The 13,313-nt window shown below is 38.7% G+C and overlaps 1 protein-coding gene across 11 annotated transcripts in view; it reads left to right on the top strand.

Moving 5' to 3' along the window:
- BRCA1 (BRCA1 DNA repair associated) overlaps positions 1-13,313 on the top strand; it is a 58,941-nt gene that overhangs the window by 5,312 nt on the left and 40,316 nt on the right. For 10 of the 11 annotated variants that reach the window (XM_042917146.1, XM_042917148.1, XM_042917151.1 and 7 more), the window contains 3 exons: positions 4,021-4,074; positions 11,825-11,902; positions 12,865-12,953. In XM_042917146.1, the coding sequence (XP_042773080.1) occupies positions 4,021-4,074; positions 11,825-11,902; positions 12,865-12,953 (221 nt within the window). Of the gene's footprint in view, positions 1-4,020; positions 4,075-11,824; positions 11,903-12,864; positions 12,954-13,313 lie in introns of those variants that run through there. The other variant, XM_042917154.1, reaches the window with a different exon arrangement.

Genomic DNA, 13,313 nt, shown 5'->3' with positions numbered 1-13,313 from the left:
ATATGTATCCTGCTGGGTGGTGGTGGTTTTTCAACCCTAACCTAGCTTCTTTTTCCAATCACTTACCCATGTCAGAAGCCCAAAGGCAAATATGCAGGAGGTCTAAATTGCCTGAGTCGAAAAGTGTTTACAATATCTGAGGGGCACCTGGGTGGCTCAATCACTTAAGTGGTCCAACTCTGGATTTTGGCTCAGGTCATGATCTCATTGTTGGTGAAACTGAGCCCCACGCTGACAGTTGAGAACCTGCTTGGGATTCTTTTGACTCTCTCCTCTCTCTCTCTCTCTGTCTCTCTCTGCCCCTCCCATGCACACACTCTCTCAAAATAAACTTAAAAAAATAATAAAATATTTGAATCATCTTTATAGTGAACGTTCACTTTCATCAGGATCTAAAAGAGGACTGACTTTTTTCTTTTTATTCCCATTCCCTTTTCAAGGTTTTTTTCAACAGTCATTACCTTTTTACATATTGGAGTTTTCATCCGTTTAAAGTTTGTGTTTACAGTATGTTTGTATAGCTTGGCTCATAATTACCATGCTGAAACATAATTATTTCAGAATTGAGGCAGTGGTGAGAATGAAAGCCATCTGGCATCATAGCTAAATCCAATTTCGCCTTTGCCGAGAATTTCTTTGATATGTAGCTTATCTGAGGAATAGTGATTTAGTAGCAAATCGAGTTCTCTTTGTTGGGTGGTTTTCTTTTTAAAATCACATTAGGTCCGGATAATAATTCTCACATTGATAGAAGTCATCTCAGGTTGTGAACATTTTCCCAAGTAGCATTTAATTTTATTCTGACAATAACCTAAAGAGACTGGTAGAGTGGGTGACAGAGAAGGAACCTGATGTTCAGGTCGAGGGCTTGGCCTGAGGTCACTCTGCTAATAAAAAAGGGAACTGATAGTAGAAACCTGGCCTTCTGACTTACTCTGATATTCTTTTCTCTGTTACCCTGTGTTGCGTCAGAAGCCCCATGATCACAAGAGTTGTGTTACCAAACCTTTCACAACGAGGCTATTGTCCCCCAGCTTTTCTTGTGATCCTTTTCTAAAAAGTTAACATTTAATGAAAAGACCCACATTCTTGTCACACACAGGTTACCTGTTTTTTGATGTCCTGGCTGAACTGTACCAGAAATCCATTGCTAAAGCTCTCGTTCAGAATAAAAGATAAAAACTTAAAATTGCCTGTAGGTTTCTACCTGCTCAGGCTCCTGGCTGCCTCTCCGAGCTCTTCTAGTGCTTCCCCTGCTGGCCTGCTCACTGTCCTTCAAAAACACCAGGCATGGTCCTGCTCAGAGTCGGCCTTCTCTGCTCCCTCTGCTGGAATGTTCTTCTCCCAATTGTTGCACAGCTTGTTTCCTCACATGCAACTGTCTGCCAATGTCACCTCAATCAGGCCTTTCCTGATCATTCCGTATACATCTCCCACCCCAGCACTCCCTATTCCTGTTACTGAGCTTTATTTTTATTTCTAGCCCTTATTCTCCTATGTTCTTGTTTAATTCTCAATTAACTATCTACCACAGCTAAAATGAAAGTTCTATGAGGACAGGCTTTGTTTTGTCCACTGCTGTATGTCACATCCCCAGGAACCGTACTTGTATACGGTAGGTGCCCAATGAACATTTGTTCTGTTAATAAATGAAAGAGTCTCAAGAAGATCTTAAGATTTTCTAGAAAATAAGAAAGATTTTGTGAATGGACCCACAAGGATGGGAATTTGGGTGACCAATTTTCTTTTCTCAAAATTTTAATCGTTTTCTAAGCTTGTTTTTTATTTTCTAAATTTTCTTCAGTGTTTGTTACATTCTTTTTACAAAGTGATCACAAGCCAAGCATCATGTACCTCCTGAAGTGACATAATAAAAGTCCTAGCACACAGTGCCACCTGTAAAGTGTTCTTGCCAAAAAAACCAAACCTGAATTGATCGAGCCTGTAAGTCTAGTTTATAGGAAATAGAGGCAAGAGGAACATGCTAAACCATATCATAGGGTTACAATCAGTAAAATCCAGAGTGAGGGAAATAATGTAGATCAAATGACTTATTGATGTACTTTTTAAAATTTTTTTTCTTTTTATTTATTTATTTTGATAGAGAGAATGAGCAGGGGAGAGAGAGGGAGAGAGAGAGAGAAGGAGAGAGAGAATTCCAAGCCGGCTCCACACTGGCTCCACACTGTCAGTGTGGAGCCCTACGCGGGGCTTGAACTCATGAACTGTGAGATCATGACCTGAGCTGAAACCAAGAGTCAGACACTCAACCAACTGAGCCACCCAGGCACCCTCAGCTGACATACTTCTTAAAATAAATGACAAGGGGAAAAAAGGAAGGGAAAATCTATAGATTAAAAGACATTTGAGGGGTGCCTGGGTGGCTCAGTCGATTAATCATCCAACTTGGGTTCATGTCATGATCTCCCAGTTTGTGAGTTCGAGCCCCGAGTCGTGCTGTGAGCTGACAGCTTGGAACCTGGAGTCTGCTTCAGATCCTGTGTCTCCCTCTCTCTCTCTGCCCCTCCCCCACTTATGATCTCTCTTTTTCTCTCTCTTTCTCAATATAAAAAACATTAAAAAAAAAAAAGACAAGATATACCAGCCAAATGCAATGCATGGATCTTATTTGAATCCTGATCTAAACAGATTTAATTATTAAATTTTAAGAGATAATGAGGGAAATTGGAGTATTACATATTAGATGGTATAAAGGAAATTATTTTTTTAAGAGTAATGGTTTCATGGTCATCTTGAAAAGATCTTTATTTTTTAAAAACTTTGTTTTGAAATATTTATAATTGAAATGAATGATTCCTGGAATTAATTTATAAATATTTTTAATGTTTATTTTGGGGAGAGAGAGAGCACACACGCGTGTGAGTGCACGTGCGTGAGCAGGGGAGGGGCAGAGAGAGGGAAACAGAGAATTTGAAACGGGCTCTATGCTGACAGCAGAGAACCCGACATGGGGCTCAAACTCACAAACTGTGAGATCATGACCTGAGCCGAAGTTGGTGCTTAACCGACTGAGCCACCCATGCACCCCTCTTGGAATTTATTTTAAAGTGATCTGAGCTCATGGGTGCTTGGGTGGCTCAGTGGGTTAAGTGAGCGATTCTTGATTTTGGCTCAGGTCAAGATCTCATAGGTTTGTGAGTTCAAGCCCCTCATTGGGCTCCACACTGAAAGTGTGGAGCCTGCTTGGGATTCTCTCTCTCTTCCTTTCTCTCTCTGCCCCTCCCCACTCTCTCTTTCTCTCAGAATAAATAAATAAACTTAAAAAAAAATAATCTGGGCCTTGAGTGGGTACTGGTGTGTATATAAGACTGGGTTTGAGTCAAAAATTGTTGTAACTGAGTGATGGTACATGGAGTTCATTTTACTATTTTATTTGTGTAAATGCTTGAAATTTTCCATACTAAGAAATTTAAGCGGCGCCTGTCTGGCTCAGTCAGTAGAGCATGCAACTCTTGATCTCTGGGTCCTGAGTTTGAGTTCCATGTTGGATGTAGAGATTACTTTAAATTAAAAGAAAATAATAAATTTAAAATAAAAAGGTAGTCACATGTGAAAAAAGTGCTGTGAGGGAATCCAAAAGAAATACAAGAAGTTTTTGTCTTAAAGTTTAGGTAAGATATATATATAGGATGTTTCCTCACAAAGGTAGCTCAAAAAAGTGTATCGGTGAAAACTTATTAATAATGGAGCAATGTCAGCTAATCTTTTAAACGCTAAAGATAATAATAGTAATAATAATAATAAGATAATATAATATAGAGTGTTGACTAGAGTAATATATTCTGTTTTGGTATCTGGAAGCTCAGGAGGGAAGGATCCTGTTTTCTGCTGTATTTTTGGCTCCTAGCACAGCAGACATTTAATAAATATTTATGAAATGAACTTAAAGCCTTACTTTGACTTAGTTATAGCAACTTAAAGTTGAACTTCTTTACCAAGATTATATTTACTTTGAAATGAATTATTGAGCCTCATTTCTTATTTTTTGTATCCTTCTAGTCTGGAGTTGATCAAAGAGCCTGTTTCCACAAAGTGTGATCACATATTTTGCAAGTAAGTTCGAATGTTTTATGTGGCTCCATTATTAGCTTTTGCGCTTATTCACAACATAGGAAATACCTAACTTTGTACAAGCTTTTGCTACTCCAGTTAAGTGAAAAAGAAAAATCTAACTCTGCTTCATTCTGCCTCAGTACTTAGAAAGTCACTGGAAGTTGGTTGTAACCATAGTTCTTGGGAAAATATTGGCACATTTATCTGGTGGGATGTGAAATCATTTTGAACAGCTGTTTGTTTTTGTGTCCATGGGTGGAGGCAGATTGCAAGCGATTGTGCAATAAGCAAATTGTGTTCCAGCTTTCCCTGTTTCTCCTTTCTGTTATTTCTTTCTGTTTGTCCCTCTGCTTTCTCCCTTCTAAGGTGCTATGTTTGCCTGCTTCATAATCCTTGTGAAGATAGGAAAGGATCTGATACCAGTTTATTTTTAGGCTGAAATTCATGCATACCAATGATTGGAATTATATTTACATTTTTAAGGACCTTGCCTTTTGAAAATGTTTGTTTATTTGAGCTTGAGCGTGGGCGTTGGGGGGGGAGGGGGCAGAGGGAGAGGGAGCGTGAGAACCTTAAATAGGCTCCAGGCCCAGTGTGGAGCCCGACACAGGGGATGATCTCACAGTTGTGAGATCATAACCTGAGCCTAAATCAAGAGTCGGACGCTTAACTAACAGCCACCCAGGCACCCCTAAAATGTTTTTTGATGAAAGAATTTGGGGAAACGTTTGGTAGGCAATTTGGTAAAACGAGGGGTTCTCTCCTCTCCCTGTTGTTAAGCTGTGATTGAGACTTGCCCTGAATGCCAACTAATTTGTTTTTGGATATTTTTTTCCTTTTTGATCGGAAAAGCAAGGCATGTCCATGGTAATGAGTTTACTAGCACAAATGGTTATATGATGTGTATTTCCCTCCTACCCGCAAACCCCTGCTTCCCCCTTTCCTCCATCTCTTTACCCATCGTGGGGCTCAAACTTAAACCCTAAGATCGAGTCATATGCTCTACCAACTGAGCCAGCCAGGTGTCTCCTCAGGAATTTTTTAATTCAGGACTTCTTAACTTGGGATTCATGAATGGTTTTCATGAATTTCCTAGAATTATATTCAGTTTTAAGTTTAATTATATTAAAAGCTATAGACATGTGCAGTTTCCTAGGAAAGATAGTCCATAATTTTAATCAGATTCTTAGAATGTTTCCATAACCTAAAAAATGTGAAGTGCTTCTGAGATAAAGATAAGGAGGGCTGGCTGAAGCTGAAGGAAACCTGTTCCCCTGGAGGGATATGCAAACTCAAGTCTGGCAGGCCCCTTCCTTCCTCTGAATTCTGCCTTATTCTTCCCATTCATCTGTCCCAGCTGGGATCCAGAGCCCATTCCTATTGCCCTTCACCCCTTTCACACACCACCCCACTGGTCTGCTCCCGTGAGTTTCCTTCTGATTCCCCAGGCCCTTCTCCCTGTCAGGTGCCAAGGCAGCACAGCTTTATCACTCTGCTTTGAGGATTTTTAGTTTTGTGGCCCCTTAGAGAGAAGCTTATCAAACTATCGTGGTATAAAACTGGTTTCTTTGTAGATTGATACTTTCATAAAACAAAATTTAAAAGTCCCAGTATTTGGGGCACCTGGGTAGCTCAGTTGGTTGAGTGTCGGACTTCGGCTCAGGTCATGATCTCATGGTTCATGAGTTCGAGCCCCGTGTTGGTCTCTGTGCTGACAGCTCGGAGCCTGGAGCCTGCTTCAAATTCTGTGTCTCCTTTTCTCTCTGCCTCTCCCCCACTCATGCTCTGTCTCTCTGTCTCAAAAATAAACATTAAAAAAAAAAAAAAGAAATGGGAATGCAAGCTGGTGCAGCCACTCTGGAAAACAGTATGGAGGTTCCTCAAAAAACTAAAAATAGAACTACCCTACAACCCAGCAATTGCACTACTAGGCATTTATCCACGGGATACAGGTGCTGTTTCGAAGGGACACATGCACCCCCATGTTTATAGCAGCACTATCAACAATAGCCGAAGCATGGAAAGAGCCCAAATGTCCATCGACGGATGAATGGATAAAGAAGATATATATATATACAATGGAGTATCAAAAAGAATGAAATCTTGCCATTTGCAACTATGTGGATGGAACTGGAGGGTATTATGCTAAGTGAAATTAGTCAGGGAAAGACAAAAATCATATGACTTCACTCATATGAGGACTTTAAGAGACAAAACAGATGAACATAAGGGAAGGGAAGCAAAAATAATGTAAAAACAGGGAGGGGGACAAAACAGAAGAGACTCATAAATATGGAGAACGAACTGAGGGTTACTGGAGGGGTTGTGGGAGGGAGAATGGGCTAACTGGGCAAGGGGCATTAAGGAATCTACTCCTGAAATCATTGTTTCACTATGCTAACTAATTTGGATGTAAATTTTAAAAAATAAAAAATAAAATAAAATAATGAAAAAAGGAAAAGAAATGAATACTCTGAAAGTCCCCCAAATTAGTTTGTGCCACTGTGATTTTACTGGTTTTTATCAGCTTTAAAAATCTGAAGCCACCCTTCAGAAAACATACTACATTTGCTTAAAAAATATATTGTCTTGGGGCACCTGGATGGCTCAGTTGATTAAGCGTCCAACTTCAGCTCAGGTCATGATCTCATGGGTTGTGAGTTCGAGCCCCGCATCAAGCTGTGCAGACAGCTCAGAGCCTGGAGCCTGCTTCGGATTCTGTGTCTCCCTCTCTCTCTGCCTGTCCCCCGCTCACACTCTATCTCTCTCTCAAAAATGAGTAAACATTAAAGAAAAAAAAATTTTAATGTATTGTCTTTCCTTAAGCATCGGGCTTTAGAAATTCAAGAAGCCAGAAACTTGGGGTGCCTGGTTGGCTTATTCGGTGGAGCACATGACTGTTGGTCTCAAGGTTGTGAGTTCAAGCCTCCTGTTGGATGTGAAGATTACTTAAAATCTTAAAAAAAAAAAAAAAAAGCCCCGTACTTGTCTCAGACATTTTATTGAGAACCTCATGCAGAACTTTTGTATGTGTTCTCATTCAATTGGTGTATCACATAGATTCCCCAAAGCTCTAAAACAATTTAACAAATTCTTCTCAGCCCTCAAAGATATGCCAGTGTTCTGTTGGCCTGTTGGTTCTTTCCTTAACTGAGTCTTTTCAAGTCATATACAAGCTCATTTTCTCTTTTTAGTTAACAACCATGAAGAATCTGTTCTTTTTCTAGCGTAAGGAAAAATCGGAACCTGTATCTTAGTTGATTTCTACTTAACTACTTCCCCTGCGTTATTTATGTAATTATTGTACAGACTACAACACTCTGTAACTTAGTGACCAACTATGGCTTAGCTACTGTATTCTGCAGTACTCTGTTCAGGAAATTCCCTCCCTATCCCTACTATGAATTGTTTAATTGTACCATTTGCCAGTGTAATTCACTGATGCCTCCTAGGGCCATTATGGTAGAGTATAGGTAGGATTTGCATCTTCTCGAGGAGTGGTAGCCTAGTCTGTGGCTCTTTAAAGGGGATTTATATACAATACCGGAAGGTTTTTGACACCCCTGTCCCCTGTACTATAGAGTTGTCGTTAAGCATCTGTATAGGTGAAGAAAGGCCCTGGTGTCCTTGACCATACCTACTACATTCACTTTCTCTGGTAGAAAGACTGTGGACCTTGCTGCAATTCAGTCCTGATCCAGTATCACCTTCACCACTTGATTACTGTGTGTTCTGGGGCAAATCTGTACTGTAAAATGGAGATAATACATCACGGTTGTTGTGTAGATTAAGAGAGGGCACTGCACATTCAAGGACACGGCCAGTAAGCAGTGCTGTCTGTGTCTCCTACTGCTTTTTCAGCTCCCTTAATCTCTTCTTTTGTGGTTCTTTTCACTGCCAATGTCTGCTCCCTCCCCCAGTCACCTCCCTCACCGGAATATTCTGTTTTTCATGATTGCAAGGATTTTATTTTGCTTTTCCACTGAATCCCTTGCATCTAACACAGTACTGGACATTTAGTAAATATCAGTGGTATGAGTGAACCCCTACTTTTAACTATCATCCCCACAGCAATTTCTACTGCTCTTTTTCCTTTATTTCCTTTCTACCTCTTTTTCCTCTGAGTCTTTTGTCTTAGTCCTAAGGGAACGTTAGATCTTTACAGACACCACCAGTCAATGGCAAGAGTTGTTTTTTTGTTGTTGTTGTTGTTGTTTCTTTGTTTTTAAGGAAGCAAACGTATTAGAATATGGTGCATGTGTTCATGTCTTCTTAGCCATATTCATTGTCTGAGATAACCAACAAAATTGTTCTCCAGAGCCGGTCTAACAACCCAACTGTCCCAGAAGGCTGGCACCTTCTTCATTCCTTAGACTGCTAGTGAGCCACTTGGTTATGCCAGATACCACATCTGTGAATATAAAATATGAGCATATTTTCTCCCTGCCTTGAGTTTTTTTTTTTTTTTTTTAACATATTTATTGAAATATAGTTTACATGCTATAAAATTCACCCATTTTAAGTGTACAGTTCAGGGTGTTGTTTTAGTATATTCACAGTTGTGCAACCATCACCACAGTCTAAGTTAGAACATTTTAATCACCCCAGAAAGACATTCTGTACCCATTAGCAGCTAACCCATTCCCGCCTCCCACCTCCTCTTAGGAAACCACAAATTTACCTTTTGTCTTTTACAGATTTGTCTGTTCCGGATATTTCACATAAATGAAATCATACAATATTTGGTCTTTTGTGTCTGACTTCTTTTCAATTAACATGTTTTCAAGGTTCATCTGTATTGTAGCCTGTATCAGTACTTTTGTTCTTTTTTGTTTTTTAATTAAAGTTTGTTAGCATATAGTGCAACAATGATCTCAGGAGTAGATTCCTTAATGCCCCTTACCCATTTAGCCCATTCCCCCTCCCACAACCCCTCCAGAAACCCTTTGTTTGTTCTCTATATTTAAGAGTCTCTTATATTTTGTCCCCCTCCCTGTTTTTATATTATTTTTGCTTCCCTTCCTTTATGTTCATGTGGTTTGTATCTTAAAGTCCTCATATGAGTGAAGTCATATGATATTTGTCTTTCTCCCACTAATTTTGCTTAGCATAATACCCTCTAATTCCATCCACATAGTTGCAAATGGCAAGATTTCATTCTTTTCGATTGCTAAGTAATACTCCATTGTATATATATCCCGCATCTTCTCTATCCATTCATCTGTTGATGGACATTTGGGCTCTTTCCATACTTTGGCTATTGTTGATAGTGCTGCTGTAAACATTGGGGTGCATGTGCCCCTTTGAAACAGCATTCCTATATCCCTTGGCTAAATACCTAGTAGTGCAATTGCTGGGTTGTAGGGTAGTTCTATTTTTAGTTTTTTGAGGAACCTCCATACTGTTTTCCAGAGCGACTGCACTAGTTTGCATTCCCTTTTTTTTTTTAAGATTTAATTTTCGGGGCACCTGGGTGGCTCAGTCGGTTGAGCGTCCAACTTCGGCTCAGGTCATGATCTCACAGTTCGTAGGTTCGAGCCCTGCATCAGGCTCTGTGCTGACTGCTTGCTCAGAGCCTGGAGCCTGCTTCAGATTCTGTTTCTCCTTCTCACACTTTGTCTCACTGTTTCTCAAAAATATATAAATTTAAAAAATAAAAATAAAAAAGATTTAATTTTCAGGATGCCTGGCTGGCTCAGTCAGTAGAGCATGTGACTTGATCTCAGGATCATGAGTTCAAGCCCCACATTAAGCATGGCAGCTACTTTTTTTAAAAAAAGTAAAAAAATAAAGATTTTAGGGTCACCTGGGTGGCTCAGTCGATTAAGCATCTGACTTCGGCTCAGGTCATAATCTCATGGTTTGTGAGTTCCAGCCCCATATCGGGTTCTCTGCTGTCAGCCCAGACCCTGCTTTGGATTCTTTGTCCCCCCCTCTGTCTGTCTCTCTCCTGCTCTTGCTTGCTCTCACTCTTTCAAATAAATATTTTTAAAAAATTATAAAGATTTTATCTTTAAGTAATCTCTATACCCAATGTGGGGCTCAAACTCAAAACCCTGAGATTAAGAGTCACATGCTTACCCAAGCAGGCACCCTAGTACTTTGTTCTTTTTTATGGCTGAATAATATTCCATTGAGTGGATATACCACGTTTTATCTATTTATTCATCAGTTATGGACATTTGGATTGTTTCTGCTTCTTGGCTATTATGAATAATGCTGCTCTGAACATTTGTGTACAGGTTTTGTGTGGACTTACGTTTTCATTTCCCCAGGGAAGAAACCTACGAGTAGAGTTGCAGAGTCCTGTGGTAACTCTTTAATATTTTAAGGAATTGCCAAACTTTTCCAAAGTGGCTGCCTTGTTTTCTATTCCCACCAGCAATGAATGAGGATTTGAGTTTCTCCACATCTTCTGTAGTACTTATTTTTGAGTATAGTCATCCTAGTGGACGTAAAGTAGCATCTCATTGTGGCTTTGATTTGCATTCTCCTAATGGCTAATAATATTGAACATCTTTTCATGTGCTTATTGACTGTTTGTATATCTCCTTTGGAGATAATGTCTATTCAAATCCTTTGCCAATTTTTCAGTTGGGTTATTTCTGTGTTTATTATTGAGTTGTAAGAGTTCTTTGTATATCCTGAATACAAGTCTCTTAACAGATAAAAGATTTGCAAATATTTTCTCCTATTTTGTGAATTGGCCTTTCACTTTCTTCATGGTATTTGTAGCACAAAAGTTTTTAAGTTTCATACAGTCCAGTGTATCTGGACATTTTCTTTGTTTATTTGTGTATTTAAGAAATCATTGCTGGGACGTGCGGGTGGCTCAGTCGCCTGGGTGGCTTAGATCTCATGGTTGTGAGATCGAGTCCTGTGTCAGGCTTCACACCCAGTGTGGAGCCTGCTTAAGATTCTCTCTCTCTCTCTCTCTCTCTCTCTCTCTCTTTCACCCTCTCTCCCCCTCAGCCCCTCCCCTGCTCACATGCACAAGCTTGCTCTCGTGCTCTTTCTCTCAAAAAAAGAAAGAAATCATTGCTTAACCCAAGGTCATAAAGATTTATAGTTTTAGTTCTCACATTTAATTCTGTGATCCATTTGAATTAATTTTTTTGTATTATATATTAGGAGTTTAGCTTCTTCTTTTTGCATGTGAATATTTAGTTGTCCTAGCACTATTTGTTGGTATTTGTTGACTGTTTTTTTTTTTTTTCTATTTAATTGTCTTGGTGAAAATCATTGTTGAAAATCAATTGACCTTAGCTACATGGGTTTTTCTGTACTCTCAATTCTGTTTCATCGATATATATGTCTGTCCTTATGCCAATATCACACTGTCTTGATTTACTATAGCTTTGTAGCGATGTGCTGAGTTTTTAAACTAATTACAATTGTTTTAAACTATTTACCACTTATATCTAATTATGCAGCATGATGTAATTATGAATATATCACTAAATATGCCATATTAACTTTTTAATATGTTTTATTTGATCATAACAGCAAGCCATATGCATGTAAGTTCAGTTTTCATAGATCGTTGCTTATGTAGTTTGGTTTTCTGCTTATGCAGCATCTAAAAACAATTAAAGAAAGCCATTGGTTGTAATTCACCTGCCATTACCTTGAAAATGGCTCTTAAGGGCAGTGGTGAGATTATCTTTTCATGGCTGTTTGCCTTTTGAGTACTCTCTGTACAAAAAAAAAAGTAACTTGAAGTGTTCTTTTCATTCCTTATAATTTATAGATTTTGTATGCTGAAACTTCTCAACCAGAGGAAAGGGCCTTCACAGTGTCCTTTGTGTAAGAATGATATAACCAAAAGGTATCTGATTTGGGTAGTGATGGGAGGTTGGATGCAACAACAGTAGGGAAAAGTAGAAATTCCTTAATAATATATTGGTGTTCCTGTCAAACTATTCATCACTAGAAAAATGTACAAATGGATATTCAGCTGACAGAATAAATTATTTCTAAAGTCATTTTCTTGAAAGTTTTATTGTATATCTGTCTTATAAAGGTATTAGGAATTCATTGCCTCTTTCTAATGCTTCTGAATGGCACAAGAACTTGTAGTCTTATCTAAAGTGGGACTGTATCATTTTGCCCTCATTGTCTCCTGGTCCTGCTTTTATTTTTCTTGCATTTGTTTCCACTTAATTATTTACGCACACACAGTGTGTTTACATATTGTGGGTCCCTCTGGTCAGAATGTAAGTTCTTTTGGGGCACTGGCTTTTTCTGTCTCAGTCAACACTGTTTTTTCAGTGTTTGGCACATAGTAGTCACAGAGATATTTAAATAAATGAATTATATTGCCCTACAACTTTCCTAAACCAAAATCTCTCTTCGGACATTATCATCTGTGCTTTTGAAATAACGTCATCATCATTTCACAGAAATCCTTGAAAGCTCAAATTAGGAGGTTGAGTGGATGAGGTTCAAGTGTTAAGAATGGGAAGTTCTCTATGCAGTAGACTTATGTCTACTATGGATTCAGAGTACTATTATTTTAGATAGCTATAGGCTTTTGATAGGCTTGAATAGCCAAAAAAGAGAGAGAGAGAGAGAGAGAGAGAGAAAAGAACAACCGATACTGCTACGTACCTTCTGATGTGGGTGATGTTTGATTATACTGTAATGTCACTAATAGCTGTATTCTCTGAATATAATTTTTCTACTGTTGCTACATTTACTTTATTTGTTTACATGTCTTTCCTTATTTTAGTGTCCTTTAAAAGTTGATCATCCTTTGTTGAGTATGTTTCTCAATCAATTTAATTTCAGAAGCCTACAGGAAAGTACAAGATTTAGTCAACTTGTTGAAGAGCTGTTGAACATCATTCATGCTTTTGAGCTTGACACAGGATTGCAGTGTAAGTGTTGCATAGCCCTAGGGGCCAGTTCTCAAGTGGTTGTCCATTAAAACTCGGGAAGTTTTCACAATTATTTTCTGTGAATAAGCAATAAGATCTTTTGGTCTAGGTTAACTTTAAATCTTTATCTGTTGATTTATTTTTTAAATTATTCCCACTGGTCTCACCCCTTATTTTATAGGTTCTGAGATGTGCATTTTTCACATTTCACATCTCCCAAATTGGGAGCAATTTACCACCTGTGGTGTGTTAGTGCTTAATGTAATGTGTTTTCTAAGTGGTACAGAAAATAATGGTGCATATTGCATTGTTGGCATCTTAGATTTAGGGAAATATGGTATTAATAGGTAAATTTGTTAG

This window comes from Panthera leo, chromosome E1 (genome assembly GCF_018350215.1).
Source record: "Panthera leo isolate Ple1 chromosome E1, P.leo_Ple1_pat1.1, whole genome shotgun sequence".
In the NCBI taxonomy this organism is placed as follows: domain Eukaryota; kingdom Metazoa; phylum Chordata; class Mammalia; order Carnivora; family Felidae; genus Panthera; species Panthera leo.
Note: the sequence above shows the minus strand (reverse complement) of the source record. Positions and strands in the feature narration are given on the sequence as shown.